The sequence below is a fragment of the Lontra canadensis genome, unplaced genomic scaffold, assembly GCF_010015895.1.
Source record: "Lontra canadensis isolate GAN:19392208 unplaced genomic scaffold, GSC_riverotter_1.0 scaffold21, whole genome shotgun sequence".
In the NCBI taxonomy this organism is placed as follows: Eukaryota; Metazoa; Chordata; class Mammalia; order Carnivora; family Mustelidae; genus Lontra; species Lontra canadensis.
Window position 1 is genome coordinate 4,894,117 of NW_022631015.1, and position 18,884 is coordinate 4,913,000.

At 42.6% G+C, this 18,884-nt stretch overlaps 1 protein-coding gene across 3 annotated transcripts; it reads right to left on the reverse strand.

Moving 5' to 3' along the window:
* Positions 1-1,416: 1,416 nt before the first annotated feature.
* RPP40 (ribonuclease P/MRP subunit p40) lies at positions 1,417-10,273 on the reverse strand. 3 transcript variants are annotated; one of them, XM_032861496.1, is made up of 8 exons: positions 10,118-10,273; positions 8,166-8,310; positions 6,609-6,677; positions 5,698-5,793; positions 4,884-5,009; positions 3,032-3,230; positions 2,752-2,886; positions 1,417-1,637 (listed from the first exon to the last, which is right to left on the reverse strand). In XM_032861496.1, the coding sequence occupies exons 1-8, from the start codon at positions 10,238-10,240 to the stop codon at positions 1,439-1,441; spliced, it is 1,092 nt and encodes a 363-aa protein (XP_032717387.1). In that variant the 5' UTR covers positions 10,241-10,273; the 3' UTR covers positions 1,417-1,438. The 3 variants fall into 3 exon arrangements, with proteins under 3 accessions (XP_032717387.1, XP_032717389.1, XP_032717388.1); XM_032861498.1 differs by lacking the exon at positions 10,118-10,273 and adding an exon at positions 9,121-9,224; XM_032861497.1 differs by lacking the exon at positions 10,118-10,273 and adding an exon at positions 8,641-8,659.
* Positions 10,274-18,884: the final 8,611 nt, after the last annotated feature.

Genomic DNA, 18,884 nt, shown 5'->3' on the forward strand with positions numbered 1-18,884 from the left:
TTACTTCTCTCTCTCTCTCTCTCTCTCTCTCTATATATATATATATATATAAATAATCATTCCTTGATCATTTGTCTTTTTTCCCTCACCAATCTGGCTGGAGACTTAACAATTTTATTGGTCAGGTACATTCATTAACTGACCCTGTATCAGTATGACATAAGCCCTAATCCCTGTTAGTATTTTTTGCTCTAAAATCTATTTTGTTATTAATATACCCATTCCAGCTTTCTTTTGACTAGTGGTAGCATGAGTTATCTTTTTCTATCCTTTTGCTTTTAACCTACTTGTCTCTTTAAAGTACCTTTCTTGAAGGCAGTGTTCTTTTAAATCCAATCTGATAATAGCTGCCTTTTAATTGGAGCATTTAGACTATTCACATTAATATTATTAATAGGACTATTGATATGGTTAGGTTTGAGTCTATCATCTTGCTATTTTCCATTCATCCCAATTGTCCTCCACTCTTTTACCTCTTTTCCTGTCATTTTTCAAATTAATCGATTTTTTATTACATTTTATCTCATTAGTTTCACAACTATAATTTTTAGGTTATTTTAGTGGTTGCTTTAGGGTTTATAGAATACATCTGTAACTTATCACAGTCTACATTTAAATGATAGTATCTCATTTCAGGTACAGTTTAACTAGGTATTTGGCAAACGTCCTAAGGGTAAAAAGTGGCCCCAGTGTCCTAATTACCTCTTTGTACTTCCACTTCCATTTAAAATTTTTTGAGACTTATTATGTAGCTCACTGATCCATTTTCAAAAATGGCTCTTGATATGTATCCCAGAAGTTTTAATTGTCCTTAGCTGGTCCTTATCAGCCTTAGTGATGGAGGGAAAAGTCTTTTAACTTGTTCTTTGTAGTATACAGTATCCAAAAACCCCTCTCTTGATCCAGAGGCAAGAGTGAGAACACATACTTAGGAACCAGCAGGCCCAAGGTCAGGTCTCAGACTCACAAGCACTGTGACCTTGGTAGCTCATTTATACTCTGTGCTGTTGATGCAAGAAATAAAGGAGCTAATATCAGTACTTAAAGCAGGGCTGGCTCTGAGAAGTATGCTATAAGGACTTATTATTATTATGTGAACAAGTTGTAATCACACACCTGAGTAACAGCACACATCTTATCCAATGGTCCAAGAGCATCTGTTCCTTGGCTATCCTTGTCCACTCTACCATGCAGTAACCCCACACCTCTGTACTTACACCAACAATGACCAGGAGTAATCAACTATGGGCTACTCACTGGATGTCAGTCCCAGCTACACTCACAGGATGGGCCCTAAGTCAAGAGCAGAATGTTAATGAATGCTGATCTAAGAAATGCCATCATCATACAAACCTGAGTGAACACACAGTCCTTTAGCATTAACAAAATCTGAAAGGAAGCACGAACATAAACAAACATGATTTTAAGTTTTGTATTTTTACGGTGGACAGTCATCATTTGCCCCAACAGCCATCTGGAGCCAATAGTCCTGATTGTTAAAAATCACGAAGTTGTATAAATGTTCTCCTCCTTTTCGAAAACCATGTTCATTTTCTCTCCATGAAACAGGACTGTCTGCAAAGCCTTGTACTGACAATGTAACCCAAGGAGCTAACTTGGGCTCATCAAAGTAGTGTCTGAAAAAGAAAGATAACTCTTAACAAACAGGAAGGGCTAGGAATGTTCACATTTTTTTTTTTACTTATTCAGGATAAGTGATACTTCTGATGTTCCAATGAAGCTTAGACCTTAGTTTTTATTGAGAAGAATTAAGAGATACAAACTACATTCCTGATCCTACGTGGTGTATTCAGTAAATGTTCACCAATTACAGAATGCACAAAACCAACTTTAGAGGTTCCTATGCTCACTGCGGAACCCCACATAAGATTCAAAGAGAAAAAACAAAACAAAACAAAACACAAAGTGTATAGGAATAATTTCCTGCCATTTAATAGGGCTCTTCCGTCTCTGTTAACTTAAACAATGCAGAATAATTTATTGAATTAAAAAAAAATCTTTTATTATTAAGGAAAATAAAAGTATTAAACTATTAAATGAAAAAGGGTATTAGGATTAAGAAAGAAAACCCTCAAGATTTTAAAAAGTGAAGACTGATAGGTGCCTGGGTGGCTCAGCTGGGCTTATTAAAAAAAAAAAAAGTGAAGACTGAGAAGGCATTATGTATGCTGCATGGGCTTTTCAATATGGGATCTGAGTTTCCTGAAGTTAGATAAAATGTAGCATTTCTATAGTACCTTCTCAAATGAAAATCCCCATACTGCCTTGTCCAATCCCTGGCACGTTAATGACGACCAGCACTTCACAGGATGTTGGTGCCGGAACAGATCTTAGACATGATCTGGATTCAAAAATGGTCAAGTGTTTGCAAAATAAAACATCTGCAGAACTCTAACATTTAAAACAGATCATAATGTGTTCCATAGAGTACTGCTGTTTTCTTAAGTGATGTTATAACTTCCGGAGCATGACAAGAAAAATGAATAGCCTGTTTTTCAAGCAGCTGAGTTAAACTCTCCTGTCTTTTCGTAAGGACAAGTACTTGGCAGCGGCATTTTCCTATCTCCAAGGATAATTACATCATTTAAGATGATAACATTACCACACTGAGCCCAAGCAAGGAAAAAGGGGGTATGTGAGAGAACACTTCGATTTGGAACAATAGCACCGCCCCTAAAATGTCATGTGGGCACAGACAACCAAGATATAAAAGGCAAAAAGCATTCTCACCGCAACTGTTCCAAAAGGAGACAGATCTTCTCTGGAAGTATGAAACCCGTGATTGTACACAAATAAGCTTTGGCCACCACTGTGCTTGGCTGAGGACAGCAATAGGTGGATATGAAGTTATGAGGCTCGTTATTTCTGTCACACACACACACACACACACAAAGAAAAAAAAAGAAAATACATTTACTTCTGCTGTATGATTCGTTTTCAAAGTATAAGCTGCTGTGAAGAACAAGAAGCCAGCCAGAGCCCGAGCCCACCACCCAGAGCTGCTACGCACAGTTCTGTGTGACTGAAGACGGCACCCAGCCAGTCCAGAAGCTCGGGAGCGCTGCAGGCCGCCTCTGGCTCCCCCTGGAGCGCGCTGCTCCGCAGGACCGGGCACTGCAGCTCTGTCACTGTGCTCAGGGCTATTTTTGGCTGATGCTCCTGAATTCGGTAATTGGAAAAGTGTGACATCACCGTGGATTCTTCTGCACCTTAAAACACACCATACAAGGTCATCTGCATCCTGAAAGCAAGTTCAGTGAATCCCTGAAACCGCCCCATTCCCCACTGAGAGTCCCAGGGAGGGAGCAGGTGAGATTAAGTAACACAGAAGGGAGTTGCGCAAAGCTGTATTCAAATTAAAATAATTTAAGTTGCTTTGGGCTCCTTGTGCCAAAGTTCTGTAAACATTCATTTCCTTTCCCTTTTCCTGGAAAAGCATAATCCTTTCAGATTCAACCCCATATTAGTTTCAGCATTTGCTCTAATAAGAAAATTCTGACTTACTGAATAAAAAAAGCGCTTCTTGTGGCTAAATAAAATTAGTGAACTCTATAGACAGAGGAGTTTATTTGCATAATCTCTGTAAAGTTCCACAAGAGGAACTGAAAGAATCTCATTTAAGCTTATCTTTGAAAACCTAGTAATATCCAACTTATCTTCAAGGATTTTTCCAACAGCCTTGGAAGACAGAAATAGTGGCCCCTTGGGAGCAAAAGGCAGGCTTGCTTCGTGTTCAGTGTAAGAGAAATAATCTGCTCTCCCCACCCTCCACCCCAGAGCGAAGGCCAGAAGGCTTACTGGCCAGGATAAAAGACTGGAGTTCCTGCAGCTCGAGATTCCTCTCCTGTAACGCAGCCTACAGCATGTGTGGTATCCCCTGGCCCACTGTGTCACCCTGTGGGTAGTGGAACCTAGTGCATTAGTGTGAGTGGAGACTCTGGCCAGGGCCACCACTGTGAGTAATTAAATCCCAAGTCTTGTGCCTTCTGCCAGCATCCATGAGACCTTGCAGGCTAACTACTTAGCTTACAAGTGAGGAAAATCTCGGACTTTCCCCAGTTTTTGACAATCCCTTAGAATAATTGGTGCTTTAGGAACACAGAGCTCTCCAGAACTGAAAGCACACATGGTCCTCAATGAAGACTTTGTGCAACTGCAATGTCCATCAGTCGGTCCTGTATCTCTACCCTAAGGAGGAGACAGACGCCCTGAAGCATTATAGACTGAGGACTCAGGGGAGCGGCCTGGAGCACCCAGTGACCAGAAACGTCCCACGAAGAGCGGATGGACAGGCATATTTCCCAAACTGACCTACGTGCCTCCCTGTCCTCGAAAACCAAGTAGGACACCATCACAACTATGATGCTCTAACTCCTTACAATCTTGTGATGGACCAAAGCTACACTCTAAAAGGAGCAAGGCACATGGCAGTTGTCAGCACGTCACCACATCTGGTAACCAAACACCCCACTAAATTTCATGTTCGAATCAATTCCAAGTGACAACAAATTTCATTTGACATTTAATGGTATGCCTGACTTTGACCCTAAAATAATCAACAGTTTGTGTTTATAATTTGTGCTATTAAGGTGCAGGAAGGGAGGGGAAAAACAGTAAAAAAGTTAGCTGCATCAACACATAACCCAGGGAGATGGAGGAAGATGGCTGCCTGCCTAGATCATCCTGAGCTATGGCTCCCGGGGATGCCAGGGGGCCAGAAGCAGCTTCCTGAATAATATTTACGCACATATGTACCCAATATCCTAGACCACAGGGATGAATCACAATTCAATTCTCCATTATTCCCCTTTAATTAACAATTAGATTTCCAAATCACTGTTCTGTCCCATATTTTTCCATACCTGTATGATGCCAAGCCAAAAGAAAATCAAATTTCAATGGCTTCTTTTCTTTGAAGGACCAAGATACTCTTTCATACTTCTTAGAATTCAGGTTCAAGGATAAAGCCATCAAATCAATGGAAACAACTTAAAAAGTGGAAAGAGGAATAAACAGTTCATTCAAATATACACAGCCTACACTGTGGAAAAAGTGCTGTAATCAAAAACATCCGAATTTTTGGAAATTTTACGAATAGCAAAAATCATTTTGTTCTTGTAGTCCTTTGGTTTACCAAATCAAAACACCGCCTCTCCCGGGCATTTCTAGCATTGACAGACACAATAGCTGTTTTAAGTTCATACTTTTCTGAGGTCAAAGCCCAAGGGCAGAGGTCCCTGAGAGGTCAACCCTAATCTACCTACGATTGTGACAGCTTCAGTCACTCATGTTCAAGCTGGACCGTAGCTCTTCACTCACAGGGGTATCTCTACTAGTAATCATAAAAACTTGACAAAAGTAAATTCTTTATTAAGAATAAGCTGTAGACTCTTATCTTGGGTTCATTACTTTGATTTTTAACCCCCAAAATATATGAATTTAATGGACCATTCCAATTCTGTGATCCTTATTAGAGGTAGCCCACAGCCAAAGAGAAACAGAAGAGTGATCTTATTCCTTCCGAAGCTCAACTGAGAGCCCCACGGGGCAGAAGTTCTAAAGACAAGAAAAGGCCATATTCCTTCTGAACAAAGAGAAGAGCGGCAAACATTTAAACTTAAATTGCTACAGGAAGATTACGGACTTGTTGGAAACTGATAGGAGCATAATACTTACTAAATTTCATGACTTTTCTGCCAGAATACTTAGATGGACAACCTTGAAGACCAGTTTCTTCATAAGTATCTTTATCCAGTGATAAAATTAATTTCCCTGTAAATCAAATAATCCTCATAAAAGAGATAATAAAATATGACATGTTCTCTTACTAAAAGAAAGCACAGCCAATCGAGCAGTTAAATATGAGGATAATAAACTGCACAAAAGAATCGTCTTTATGATACAAGGAGATTACTTATACATACATCCTATTTATGTACAAGAATATTTTTGACATATTATACATACAAGGATATTATTTATGACAGTGAAAACAGAAATCATCTAAATTTTTATTAAAGAACAAATAGTTAAACAAACCATGGTATACCTTTTCACTAGAATAGCTTCAAAATGTTAAAAAAAGTCAGAACTATTTGCCCTGATACGGAAAGATGTCTGTGACATATTAAGAAAACAGAAAATTGAGAAACGATGTAGTACAATGTGATTTATGTTTAAAAAAAAAAAAAAAAAAACCCAGAGGCACCTGGGTGGCTCAGTGGGTTAAGCCTCTGCCTTCGGTTCAGGTCATGATCCCAGGGTCCTGGGATCGAGCCGGGCATCAGGCTCTCTGCTCAGCAGGGAGCCTGCTTCCCCCCTACTCCCTGCCTGCCTCTCTGCCTACTTGTGATCTCTCTCTCTCTCTCTGTCAAATAAATAAAATCTTTGGGGAAAAAAAAAAAAACAAGATTTATGTGTGTTTATAAATTTATAGAAAATGTCAAGAAAAATAAAAACCAACCTGTTCAAAACAGTTCATTCTAAGAAGGGGTGTGAGTGAATCATCTGGAGATCTGACTTTTTAAATTTTTTTTTTTAACAGTATTTCTTTTAAAATTAAAGAAAGAAAAAATGAGTGTTGTTACCGTTTGGCAGGAGGGCAACAGTATCATCTTCATCAATATTTGTATTGTATGTTAGTGCATAGAATGAACCTGTAAGAGAAAGCCCAAACAAGAAATTAAGAAACAAAAAAAAAATCATTCCTGCAAAAAGTTAGTGGATTCTCTTCACACGATAACGTATCTTCCAGGTGAGTAAGGGTCAATATTCACCACGGCTCCAGCTCCCTCAATAAACCTAAAACCTGGGGTGTCTAGGTGGCTCAGATGTTAAGCGTCTGCCTTTGGTTCAGGTCGTGATCCCAGGGTCCTGGGATCGAGCTCCATGTCGGGCTCTCTGCTCAGTGGAGAGAGAGAGAGTCTGCTTCTCCCTCTCCCCGCTCCTGTTCTCTCTCTCAAATGAATAAATAACATCTACAAATAAATAACCCTAAAACCTGCCAAGGCTGAGCTGGAGGACCCAGAGGCCACCCTCCAGCTAGTATACACCACCACCCAGGGCCTATTTGTGCCAGGTGACTACCATCAAGCAGGAAATGGACTCAGGGTGCAGTGTGTGTCTCTGGCGGTGCTAGCAGAGAGGCACAAAGTAGAATACTAGGTGAGTGCACGCACCTGAGAGGAAGAGTTCCAGGTAAAGATTCAAAATGTGCCATGACCTCGTGTGAGGTTAGGAAAGCCACTCAGTCTCTGTGAACCTCAGTTCTCCTCATCTGTAAAATGGGAATCACAGGCCTAACTCACAGAGCTGTTGCAAGAGTTCAACTGGTTAAGACATGTAAAAGGGTTCCTAACAGCCAGAGGCCACATTATTAACAAAGTAGCACCCAACTTCAAAACAGATGAAAGGAATGAAGTTGACGGAACCAAAGACAACACGGCCAGCTGCACCCAAAAGAGAGGGACTGCAAGTGACTGGATTGTTCACAGCTCCCTGCAGAAGACGAACGTGGGGCCTACAGCAAGAGAAGGGGTGTGTTTACTTTTAAGTTTAGTGACTTATGTAGTGAAGGGGGAAATCCCTAAAGACAGTCTGAAATATCAAACAAGTTCTCCCTAGGAAACAAGAGGAACAAAGCAACCAACCCAGCAGATACGAATGGAAATGGGGTGAGCAGAGAGCGTCAGAGCCACAAACGAAGCAGAAGACAGGGCACCATAATGAGCACACCGCCTTGTGACCAGCTGCTATGAGCATCAGGAGATGAACCTTTCCAGACCGCTGAGTGGGGACTGCTGGGAACACAGCGGTCTTGTGGCCACGCACCCGACAGCCCTGTACGCGAACACACAGCTCCCAAGGCTCTCCTTTCCCTGAATCCTTGTTTTAAGATGAGGGATACCTTTAAGTTACAACCTCCCTGAGCCACACTCATGGGCAAGTGTCATCAGAAAGCACCACCTAAAGAGAGCATGAGAGAAAGTAAGGGGAGGAGACTGAGGGAGGGGGAATGATGCCTACACTTGACCACACAGACTACCTCTATGGAGCCCTACTTGGAGCCCTAGGATCGTGATGTGATCTGACTATACTTCTTCCTCACCTTACCACATTCATAGACATGACAAGGTTTTTCTTACCTTTCTTCACAAAGGAGTGGATGAATTCGTGTGTAATTAACTCATGAAGAGGTAAGTTCTTCACAAAGTAATAAGGTCCAGTTTCCATGACTAGGTTTTTCAGTTCTTTTGACAGTATCCCACATTCAGGAATCAGAAATGAAACCTATTGGAATGTGTAACATAAACCAGTCTTATTTTCATGTAGATCAGCCTCCAGCTTTTAAGGATGCTATAACATACGAAGGCTGCGAAGTTTCCCCCACAGGTTTCTATAAAACTTTTTTTTTTAAGATTTTATTTCTATATTTGACAGAGATCACAAGCAGGCAGAGGGAGGCAGAGAGTGAGAGACGGAAGCAGACTCCCCACTGAGCAGAGAGCCCAATAGGGGGCTTGATCCCAGGACCCTGAGATCATGACCTGAGCTGAAGGCAGAAGCTTAACCCACTGAGCCACCCAGGCGCCCCTCTATAAGACTTTTAAGTTAATTTACCAGACTCAGGAAAAGAGAAATTTGACAATTCACGTTTTTCATTTCTGTATTCAAACATTATAGGAAAGCTAAAGAAGCAAAAAATAAAAAAAAATTAAAAATAATTTAAAAGTTAATGGAAAGCTCTTGTTTGCATTTCACCTTTTGCAAATAAACCATATGTTTTATATCCTGTCCACTGCTCTAAAATTGATTTTTAGGGAAATATGGTACAATGGAATATCCTTAGATTTGTTTAACCTGGTACCAGGCTGAAATCAAAGGGACTGTCCCTTAGGGCATAAGGAAATCAGGGACAGCAAGAGGCTCCTCGGACGCAGAAGTGGTCGGGGCTGTTTCTATTTTCTAGACAGAAAAATTCTACAGATCAGCCTGGGCAAGATAAGCTACACACCCCGACTGCCGCCTGGGATGAGCTTTCCACCTAAAGCAAAGATGTTAAACCTAAACGGTTTCCAGTGTTACCCACGTGCTCCCCACCTTGAACAGCACTCTCCCGAAGCTCACACACCAGTCTGTTCCTGAGGGACCCGCGTCACCACCTGCGTCTCTGAGAAACTGCCACGCCAGTCTGGCCTGGGTGGAGGGAGATGAGGCTGATGAATCTCAAGTGTAAGAGGCTTAAACCGTTTCCAGGTTGAGTTTTCGCAGACCTCGCCACTTCAGGGGGTCGCGAAACCGAGCCATAGGACACTTAACTGGCATCTGGTTATTCTCCTCTTCTCTTGCCGGATGCTAGATAATTAACCTCACTGACGCCTCAGCTTACACCAAGCGCCCCCACGAGGATGCCATTTTCACGAAGCACCAGCCGACGTCAGCTCCCGGTAAAGCTCTGAAGTTGCGCTTGCAAGCAGGGCCACCGGCGCATTTCTACGCAAAGCTGCCGAGCTGGCGCGCTTTGGCTGGGAGCCACAGAAGACAGCAGGCGAAGTGGAAACTTTGCCAGCCCTAAACCTAGCTCCCCTAAATAGTTTAGGAAAGCACGTGCTTCCTGGGTCTCTACTGGCAAGACGCTCCCACGAGGAGAGAGAATCAAGACGTGGGGCGGGGCGCCGAGTCCGGCCCCGATCTTCCGCCGACCCGCGGGTCCACGTCGCACCCATCACTCGCTCTATAACTCCCCAGGTCCGGCCCCCACTTTCACTTCCCACCGGAAAAGCGCTCCACCAGCGGCAGGATCAAAGTAACAGCAACGGTTTGGTATCCGCCGGAGGCACGCCGCCCAGCCCCTCCCCACAGAGGAGAGGACCCTGCCCCCGCCCCGGCGAATCCTGGGAGTTGTAGTCCTACAGATCCGCAAGCGACCAGCTCGGAGCAGTGAAGAGATTACAATTCCCAATATTCCTGGCGAGGAGCCCCGCCCCACTGCGCGGGGAGGGCTGGCCCGCCGCTCAGTCGAGCGGGACCTTCCCCAAACCTCTCCAGCTCCCGGAGAGGAAGCGATGCATGAGAGGCCCACGGAGGCCGAACTCACCCTGTAGTTGTGATAGTGCGTCTCCACAAGATGCCGGTGGCGCGACTTGTCATGGCCGAAGTTGGATTTCTCGCAGACCAGCAAGTGCCGGGGGACTTCTCGCAGTCGGCGCAGAGTGGCCATGCTCTCTCCCTGGCTCCGGCTCTGGGCGAGCTGGGCGCGCTCCGCCCCGCCCCTCGTCCCGCCCCGCGAGCATGCGCAGTGCGGCCGCGCCGAGCAGGTTGAGGTGGCCCGGGCTCCTGTTCTGGCCAGAGGTGAGGCGAGCCCTTTGTTTACAAGCCTTAGCAGAAGCCTGCCAACGGTACCTGAAACCGCATATTCATTACCTAAAATGGAAATACCTGGCACCTGCAAACCTGGAACTTACCTTTTCAAACCCATCTTTCTCGCCTTGCCTCCCTTGCTGCCGTCTCTTGCCGAAAATCCTTCTTTTGGTCTTTCCGAAAAAATTAAGGAACTCTGTGCAGGAAGAGAATACACAGTTTCTGTTGTCTGCCCTACAAGGACTAAGGCTCTTTCGGAACCACTTTAAGATCCCTTCTTAAAAGTCCCATCCGAACGGTTACTGGGGGTTGCAGTGAGAATTCGTTTTTCCATAATTTTTCTGATCAGGGACTGCGTTAGTGCGTGCATCTCAAACTGGAGTGTGCACAGACCCAGTTCTGGGCAGCATGGATGCAAAACAGCAGACTGTAGCACAACTTTCTGGAACACCAATTTTACTATAAGATTTGAAATAACCAAAGTTAAGTAATTTATAAGGTAAGCATTTAAGAATTTTAAACTGAGACACGGCTGGGAAGTCACCTGCCAGGTAATGTCAGTCACCTGTGCCTGAAATGTCAGCCTTTCTCTGAGAAAACTAAGAAAAACATATTTCCCGTTGTTTTAAATAGGAAAAATTATAAGAAGTAGGTCAATTGAAAATTTCTGCCGATTTTCTAAATCACAGTATGGCATCTAGATATGCTACAGCTGTCATATTAGGATATAAAATGCTTAAAACATTACTCCTTGGTAACCTCAACCTGAAGTAGCAGTGGCTTCTCTTAGATGATCATCAGATGTGTACACCTTTGCTGATACTCCAAATTTTGGAAAGTGACTGGTGTGATTTTATGGCCTACCGATTGCATTTGGAACCAATGTGAAGGTTTTCTTGCAAGCCATTTCGTTTAAAGTGTTTTATTAAGGGGGCACCTGGGTGGCTCAGTGGGTTGAGCCTCCGCCTTGGGCTCAGGTCATGATCTCAGGGTCCTGGGATCCAGTCCCGCATCCGGCTCTCTGCTCAGCAGGGAGCCTGCTTCCCTCCTCTCTCTTTCTGCTTGCCTCTCTGCCTACTTGTGGTCTCTCTCTGTCAAATAAATAAATAAAATCTTTAAAAAAATGTTTTATTAAATAGTTCTGAAAACTCAATATAAATTATGTCAGCTGAAAACACACAGGTGACCAGCCACTATGCAGTTTGGGCATTCCTAACTCAAGTGTCTTCAAGGGATAACAGTACTTGAGGATATGTTCTGGGGTCGGGTGTGCCTGTATTATGAAACAGAAGGCAAAATCTCGTTTATTTTAAAGACGAAAGCTGTAGCTTCAAGTAAATTTGGGACTTAAGACCTTTCAGCCTACCCCCACGGTGTTTTGGAATTCTGTCTGTAATGAATCATTCTTTTCTTCTTGCCTGCTGGGTCATTTCTATCAGTATACACAAATGCCTTAATGTTGTGCATTAAGCAGAACACCTCTTTTGTCCCTGAATTCCTCTTCATTCTCATCATTGTGTTTCTCTGCTCGATTAGAGGCTCCTCTCTGTGCATTGTCTCCTGAGCCCATTCTGTTCTAGCTTTCCTCTGCACTACTTAACTGACTTGGCTTTTACCAAGGTCACCAATGATTTCCATTTTTGCCAAATTCAAGGCCAAGTTTCTGTTTTTATCTCTGTCTTTTAGATGCACTTGATACAGATGATACAGTTGAACGCTTCTTCCTTTGTATTAACTATATCTTCTTTTTTTCTGTATTCTTATACTCCAGTGCTCTGGCATCTGGGGCCTCACTGACCAGGGTGGGACTACCCCTTCCAAGGTTGGCTTATTCCTAAAGATAGCAAATAACTTGTGCAGTGAGCATGTCTTTCATTCGCAAACCAACTAATCTGGAATTGACACCCTGAAATACCTCTTCTGTGAATTGTCACACTCTTGCCCTGTCCCAATAACCCTAGGGCTGGGTACTAGATAACTGGGGATAGTCTACATTCCAAAGCCCACAGAAATTCTTCAAACTAGCCAATCCTAAACGTACCTCGTCTGTTCACCCTGCCTCACCCATCTCTTCCCATAATAAAAGCTCTGAGGGGTACTCTCCCCTCACTCCCCCTGCCTCCTGACCAACCCAGATGCACTTGGCTTCCTGTGGTCACTCTGCATGGCCTGCCATTCCTCCCGATTCTAGAGAACTGTAAGTAAAAACTTCATCCTTTAGGACAGTCATTTGCCATACCTGCTAGAACAAATCCCTGGGTACAGGTGAAAACGTTCCTTGAAACACTTACCTCTGGAGTTTTGAGAACCTCCCTGCTGCTGGGCTCCCTCCCGTCTGACTCTACCTTCCTCCCCCTCCTCTAGATCTCTGGTGATCCTTACCCTCCACCTGTCTCTTCCTGCCCTCTCCTCTCAGAGTGATCCCAGGTGGTCTCACAGCTTTCAGTACCATCTGTCTCCTGAGAGCCATGAGGCTTGGGTGCTCATCCATGGGGTGGAGGGAAGGGGGACCCAGGCGCCATTCCTGATTCTTCTTCCCATCTCACCCCATATGTGATCCCACTGCAGGTCTGTGGCTTGTTGGTTCTGCCTGCAGCCGGCATCGTGATTACAAACTCTTCTGGCTGCATTTCCAATTCCAGCCACCTTCCCCTCTCCTCTCTCAGTCTGCTGCCAACCACAGGCTCCTACCCACCTCCCTGCTTCCCGTTTTGCCCTCTTGCAGCCTCTTCACTCAGCATCCAGGCTGACTTCTCAAAAACTTGGAAAGTGTGATACAGACATAGTTCATTTTGTTGCACTTCACTTTACTGCGCTTTGCAGATACTGTGTTTTTAATAAATTGAAGTTTGTGGCAACCGTGTGTTGAGGAACTCGATTGGTGCTATTTTTCCAAGAGCATCTGCTTCTTTTCTGTAACTGTATCGTATTTTGGTAATCTTCACAATATTTCTAACTACTTCTTTATTTGTTATGGTGCTCTGTGATCAGTGATCACAACTCTGAAAGCTCAGATGATGGTTAGCATTTTCTGGCAATAAATAATTTTTTAATCAACGTATATACTTTTTAGGCATAATGCTATTATATACTTAATAGATTACAGTATAGTGTAAACATAACTTTTTTTTTTACATATTTTATTTATTTATTTGAGAGAGAGAACAGCAGAGGGAAGAGCAGAGGCAGGGAGAGAGAGAACCAGAGGAGAAAAGAATCTCAAACAGACTCCCCACTGAGTGTGTGGAGCCCAACTTGGGTCTCCATCTCACAACCCTGAGATCATGACCTAGGCTGAAGCCAAGAGTCAGACACTTAACCAACTGACCCACTCAGGCACCCCGAAGCATAACTTTTACATGCACTGGGAAACCAGGAAATTCATTCGACTCACTTTATGTGGTTGGCTAGAATCAAACCTGCGATATCTCTGAGGTAGGCCTCTGTATACTACCGAACCCCTGTTTCAATCCTGCCTGGCTTTAAACTGGCTTTTCAGTGCAGTAGAGTACAAGGTTAGATAACCTGGCCCTGGCCTCTCTCTACAGCCTCATCTCCTACCCTTGCTTGTTCATACTATTATTTATCTGATTTTCTGGTATCTAGAGCTAAAAGAAATCTTAGTTGACAAACAGGTGTTAGATCATAGATTTGAGAAAAAGTCTAAGGATGATGGCCCAAGAATGGCATAAATAAATAATAAAGAAAGAAAAGCACAGGAAACAAAACATAACTGATTTGTATACATACACCCCAAAGAATATAGTAACAAAATGAATTTTTTAAAAAGGGAAGCCAACAGCCTTGCAAAAAGCAAAAAAAAAAAAAAAAAACAAAAAAAAACAACCCACAAAAAACTTTTGATTATATTCTAACAACACAGAAATACACTTAGTAAATCTAAAAGGACAACAGTTTTACACACATTTTGGGGCTACAGTGCAATAAAATGAGAAGTACAGAAACAATTTAAATATGCTCAACTCTGAACATGTTAGCACGTTATTTTACATAAATTAATGCCAGGGTCAGTTTGCAAATTCAAAACACAGTACCTATAAATATACAGCTGACCTTTGAACAACATGGAGGTTAGGATGCTGACACTCCCCTGCCCCATGCAGTCAGCATCTAACTTTTGACTCTCCCCAAACTTAATTACTAATAGCCTACCGTTGACTAGAAGCCTTACTGAGAACACTGAGAACGTTAACAATAAGTGAACGCATATTTTGGGTATGTGTATTTATACTATATTCTTACAATAAAGGAAACTAGAGAAAAAGTGTTAAAATAATGAAGGAAAATATATTTACAGTACTGTACTGTAAGAATCCACTGATAACTGGACCTGCACACTTCAAACCCTGTCTTATTCAACGTGCAAATATATTGGATCTATATTGCTGAGAGCTCCTGGGTATGTTCATCAGAATGCGGTACTAACATGGAATCACTTAACATCATTCCATTACAGGTGGGAGTGGCAGGGAAGGTGGTGCTGGGAGCTGTAGCTCTCGAAGACCCTGGTGGTAAATCAGAGGGCTCCCCTCCTCCCAAACCTAAACTTGACCTCACAGTCCTGTTAGCCCAGGGCTTCAGGCAGCAGCCACAAATGCACGGGTGTTGGTGTACAAGATCGAAACTACCCTCTGCCGTCAGGCAGCTTGGAAACTGGACCCAGCAGCTGCAGTGGAAAAAGTCAGTGGCCCCCAAGAAGGGTATGTGATCTCCCCCAAGCGAGGACTTGAATCCCTGGTGTTCTGGGAAGGGCTCAGAGCCGGACTGCTTCCAGTCCTCTCCCTCTGGCTGGTTGGAATTTGGTGGAGCACAACACACATCTTAACAATGGCAACTACGTGGACTGTGTCCAAGTGTACAGTGGAAGTGTACAAATGAAATATACAAATGAAGGAGTATTTTAAAAACAGAACACAACGTTATATGTCAATTTTATCTCAATAAAGCTGGGAAAAAAAGAACACAAAACAGTCACACCGTCTGACTAAAGCTCTGTCACATATGTTCAAATAACAATTTTGGAAGAGAATTTGGAAATGGTTGACATTTTTTATAAAGCTCATTCTTTTATTTTGTTTAAAGTGAAAAAACATATGTTTAGAAGTAAATTGGTATGTAAAAAATGTAAATCTTAGCTATCCAGGAACTTCATATATCTAAGATGAGGCATTTCTGTGGACCTCAGGTTTTGCTATAATGTGAAAACTGTTAATCCATAATGCAGGTGATGAAATAATACACATTAACAGAGAAAGGAGCAATCACTATAATTTTATATATAATTATCAGTAATTATGTAATAATAGTGTATATATATATATATATATTACATATGCAATATTGGACACATATAATGAATCAGGCACTACTCCAAGTACTTTATATTAATTATCTCAAAAGAATCCTCTCTGAGGCAGGTTTTGTATCTTCAACTTAAAGGCTAATTAGTAAACAATGCATATAATTGAATAAGAGATTTTAAAAACATGAAAAGCTCTCAAAAAATAAGATGTGGGAAGAGAAACAGGAGTGACAGTATATTTGGCACATACATCTGTAGAAAGTCTAGAGACTTGAAAAGCTAAACAATATACTATATTTAGAGAGATATATGTACCAAAACTATCATGAAAGTGGAATAATAATTTTTTTAAAACTTCAGAAGAATGACCTATCTAGGAGGGGAGGCAAAGAGTTATATTTGGGAAGGGCCATGGGGATGGCCCTGGTGTCAAAGGTAATGGTAAAATTTGTTAAGCAAGTGGCAGGTAAAGAATGTTTATTTGGGGACGCCCAGGTGGCTCAGTCAGTTAAGCCTCTGCCTTCAGCTCAGGTCATGATCCCAGGGTCCTGGGATTGAGCCCCTCCACCTGCTTTGTGCTGTTTCTCGGTCTCTCTCTCAAATAAATAAATAAATAAAATCTTTAAAAAAATGTGTAAACCATGTAATTTTATACATGTAGTTTATAATTTGTAAAAAAAAAATTTAAATTGCCTTCTTGAGATACAATTCATGTGCTGTATAGTTCATTCATTTAAAGTGTATAATTTAATAGTTTTTAGTCTGTGCACAGACGTGTGTAACTGGTACCAGTCAGTTTTGGGCCCTTTTCTTCAGGTCAAAAAGAAACTCCGTGTAGCTGCCTCACTCCCACGTGCCTTCCCTGGCCCCACGCATCCGTGTGTCTTCTTTCCGTCCCTCTAGATTTGTCTTCTCTGGACAGTTCATACAAATGGAGTCCTATAATAGACTCTTGGGACTCACTTCTTTAATTTAGCATAATGTTCTCAAGGTTCGCCCAAGTTGCAGCAGGGCTCAGTAGGTACTTCATTCCTTTCTATGGCCGGCACGATAAAACTTTGTCTTGAATGCTCGTGCTTGGAGAAAAGTAGCGTAAGTAGAAGGAAATGCGAATTTCTCTGCAGATTCTAAAGGCTCTTAAACGACTTCTGGGGTCTCTAGAAGTGGATGGCACTATTTCCCGTTCTAGAACGTGATTTCCTTGTTTTTCAGATCTGTGGAATATTAAGCTGTGGGTGAATGTTTGATTGCGAAGTGAATGCGAATGAGGCAGAGCGTGGTAGAAGAGTTCTTTTATGAGCAAAAGCAGACAAGAACTGCTACAAGATGTACAGCAGGAGGGGCAGGGAGGGAAGGGGAGAGGGGTGCGAACTGCTCAAAGTAGAAGGAACAGAGCTATGAGCAGAGGAAGGCAGAATAAAAGGTGGGAGGACAGCTGGGACAGACTGAGGAAAGGGAGATGGCGATGAAGTAAGAACTTCGGGTGAGAGAAATCCTTGAATTCTCCCACAGCTGGAGGTATCGCCTGGGGCTGGGGAGCAGGGCGTGGGTAAGTCCCAGGAAGAGTGGGTATACAGGTGGCATCAGTGTGCTTCCGGACATCCATCCACAGCACCAGGTCTGGAACTTACCTGTATTTGGCCTCCATGCGCATTGGAAATATTCTTTTATCCAGTCAGCAAGCTCTGAATTAAGCTGCGGTTGGCCAGACACTGTGCTAAGCCCCAGAGAGACGATCTCTACCCCAGCTCTGAGGGTCTTGCCAGGTCATGGGAACAAAACTGGTTATATCTTTTCCATTTCCCCACAGTTCCTGGAAGAGTATTCTTTGCAGAATGGGCAGTTTCACAATTATTGTTAATAATTGAAGTAAGGAAGCTTTTCACATTCAGAGTTTTTACAAAAAATGCAGTATGCCCAATGTAGAACTATATATCTTTAGCTTTAAAGTTAACAAAATGAAAAAAAAAACTAATCTTATAATAATATGTCAATGGGAGTTTTTTTTTTTTTCCTCATAGAGTATTTGCACTTAGGAACTTGAGAAGTTTACAAAGGGGGGTGGATATGTAATAAGTGGCCTGCTTTAGCATTTCCCTGCGTCTCACAGTACTGTGATGATTAACACATCCATGGATTTATGGATCTGTAAGGTTTTCAGTGACACATCTGTTTACAGTTAAAATGTGGATTTCATCTCCTTTATTCCTCTTGAATTCGGTCATATCCCTGAGTACCACGGAAGCACTGCGTGGAGACTGGGCTTCTCTCCTTGAAAATGTCGTTTATTGGAAAAGAAAAAGAAGTTGCCTTGCATCCACTAACAACCGTCATGCTTGCTCTCAGGAGAGAGCATGATTATTTAGTGTTTTTGTGAAGATTTGCTCTCTTCACAGCACCCAGCCCTGTCTGGGTGCAGGGCGCAGGGCAGTCCCATTTCTATACCACTGATGGCTCTGGGGACTGACAGATGCTTGGTGTGGACTAAGTCCTGAGAACGTACTGGAATTGTTGGAAGTGAGGTAATGCACATGCCTGTGAAAATTAGCTGCTGTCTGATTCTAGACTCAAATCATTATGCTCTTTTTCCCAGCTGTGGTCTGCAGTTGGTATTTCTGATATTAGCAACTAAAAATGCTGGTAAAACCACAGAAAGAAAAATCCTTTGGTTTGTGAGAGCATCAAACTTCATTTCAGGCTTATTCCTCATCACCTTGGAGGAAGGGGATCTAATGTAAAATGGAAATACCGGGACCTGGAGCCAATCCATGTCTTCTGGAGCCAAGGTCTGGAGCCAAGGACCGTGTCTTCACATTGCGTCTACAACCCCTGTGCAAAAACGATACCAATTCATAGCATGATGTTGAAATGAAAGAATTTTATTTTTAATATTGACCCTTAAATTTAGAGCCTTATTAAATCCCTTATTCACAAACGGCACCAGTAAAATGCCAAATTCTTTTAAAATTTCAGATTTCCTGGAGCACCTGGGTGGCTGAGTTAAGCATCTGTCCTGCTCAGGTCATGATCCCAAGGTCCTGGGATCGAGCCCCTCATTTGGCTCCCTGCTCAGTGGGAGGCCTGCTTCTCCCTCTGCCTGCCAGTCTCCCTGCTTGTGTTCCCTCTCTCGTTGAGTCTCTGTCAAATAAATAAATTAAATATTTAAAAATAAATAAAAGAA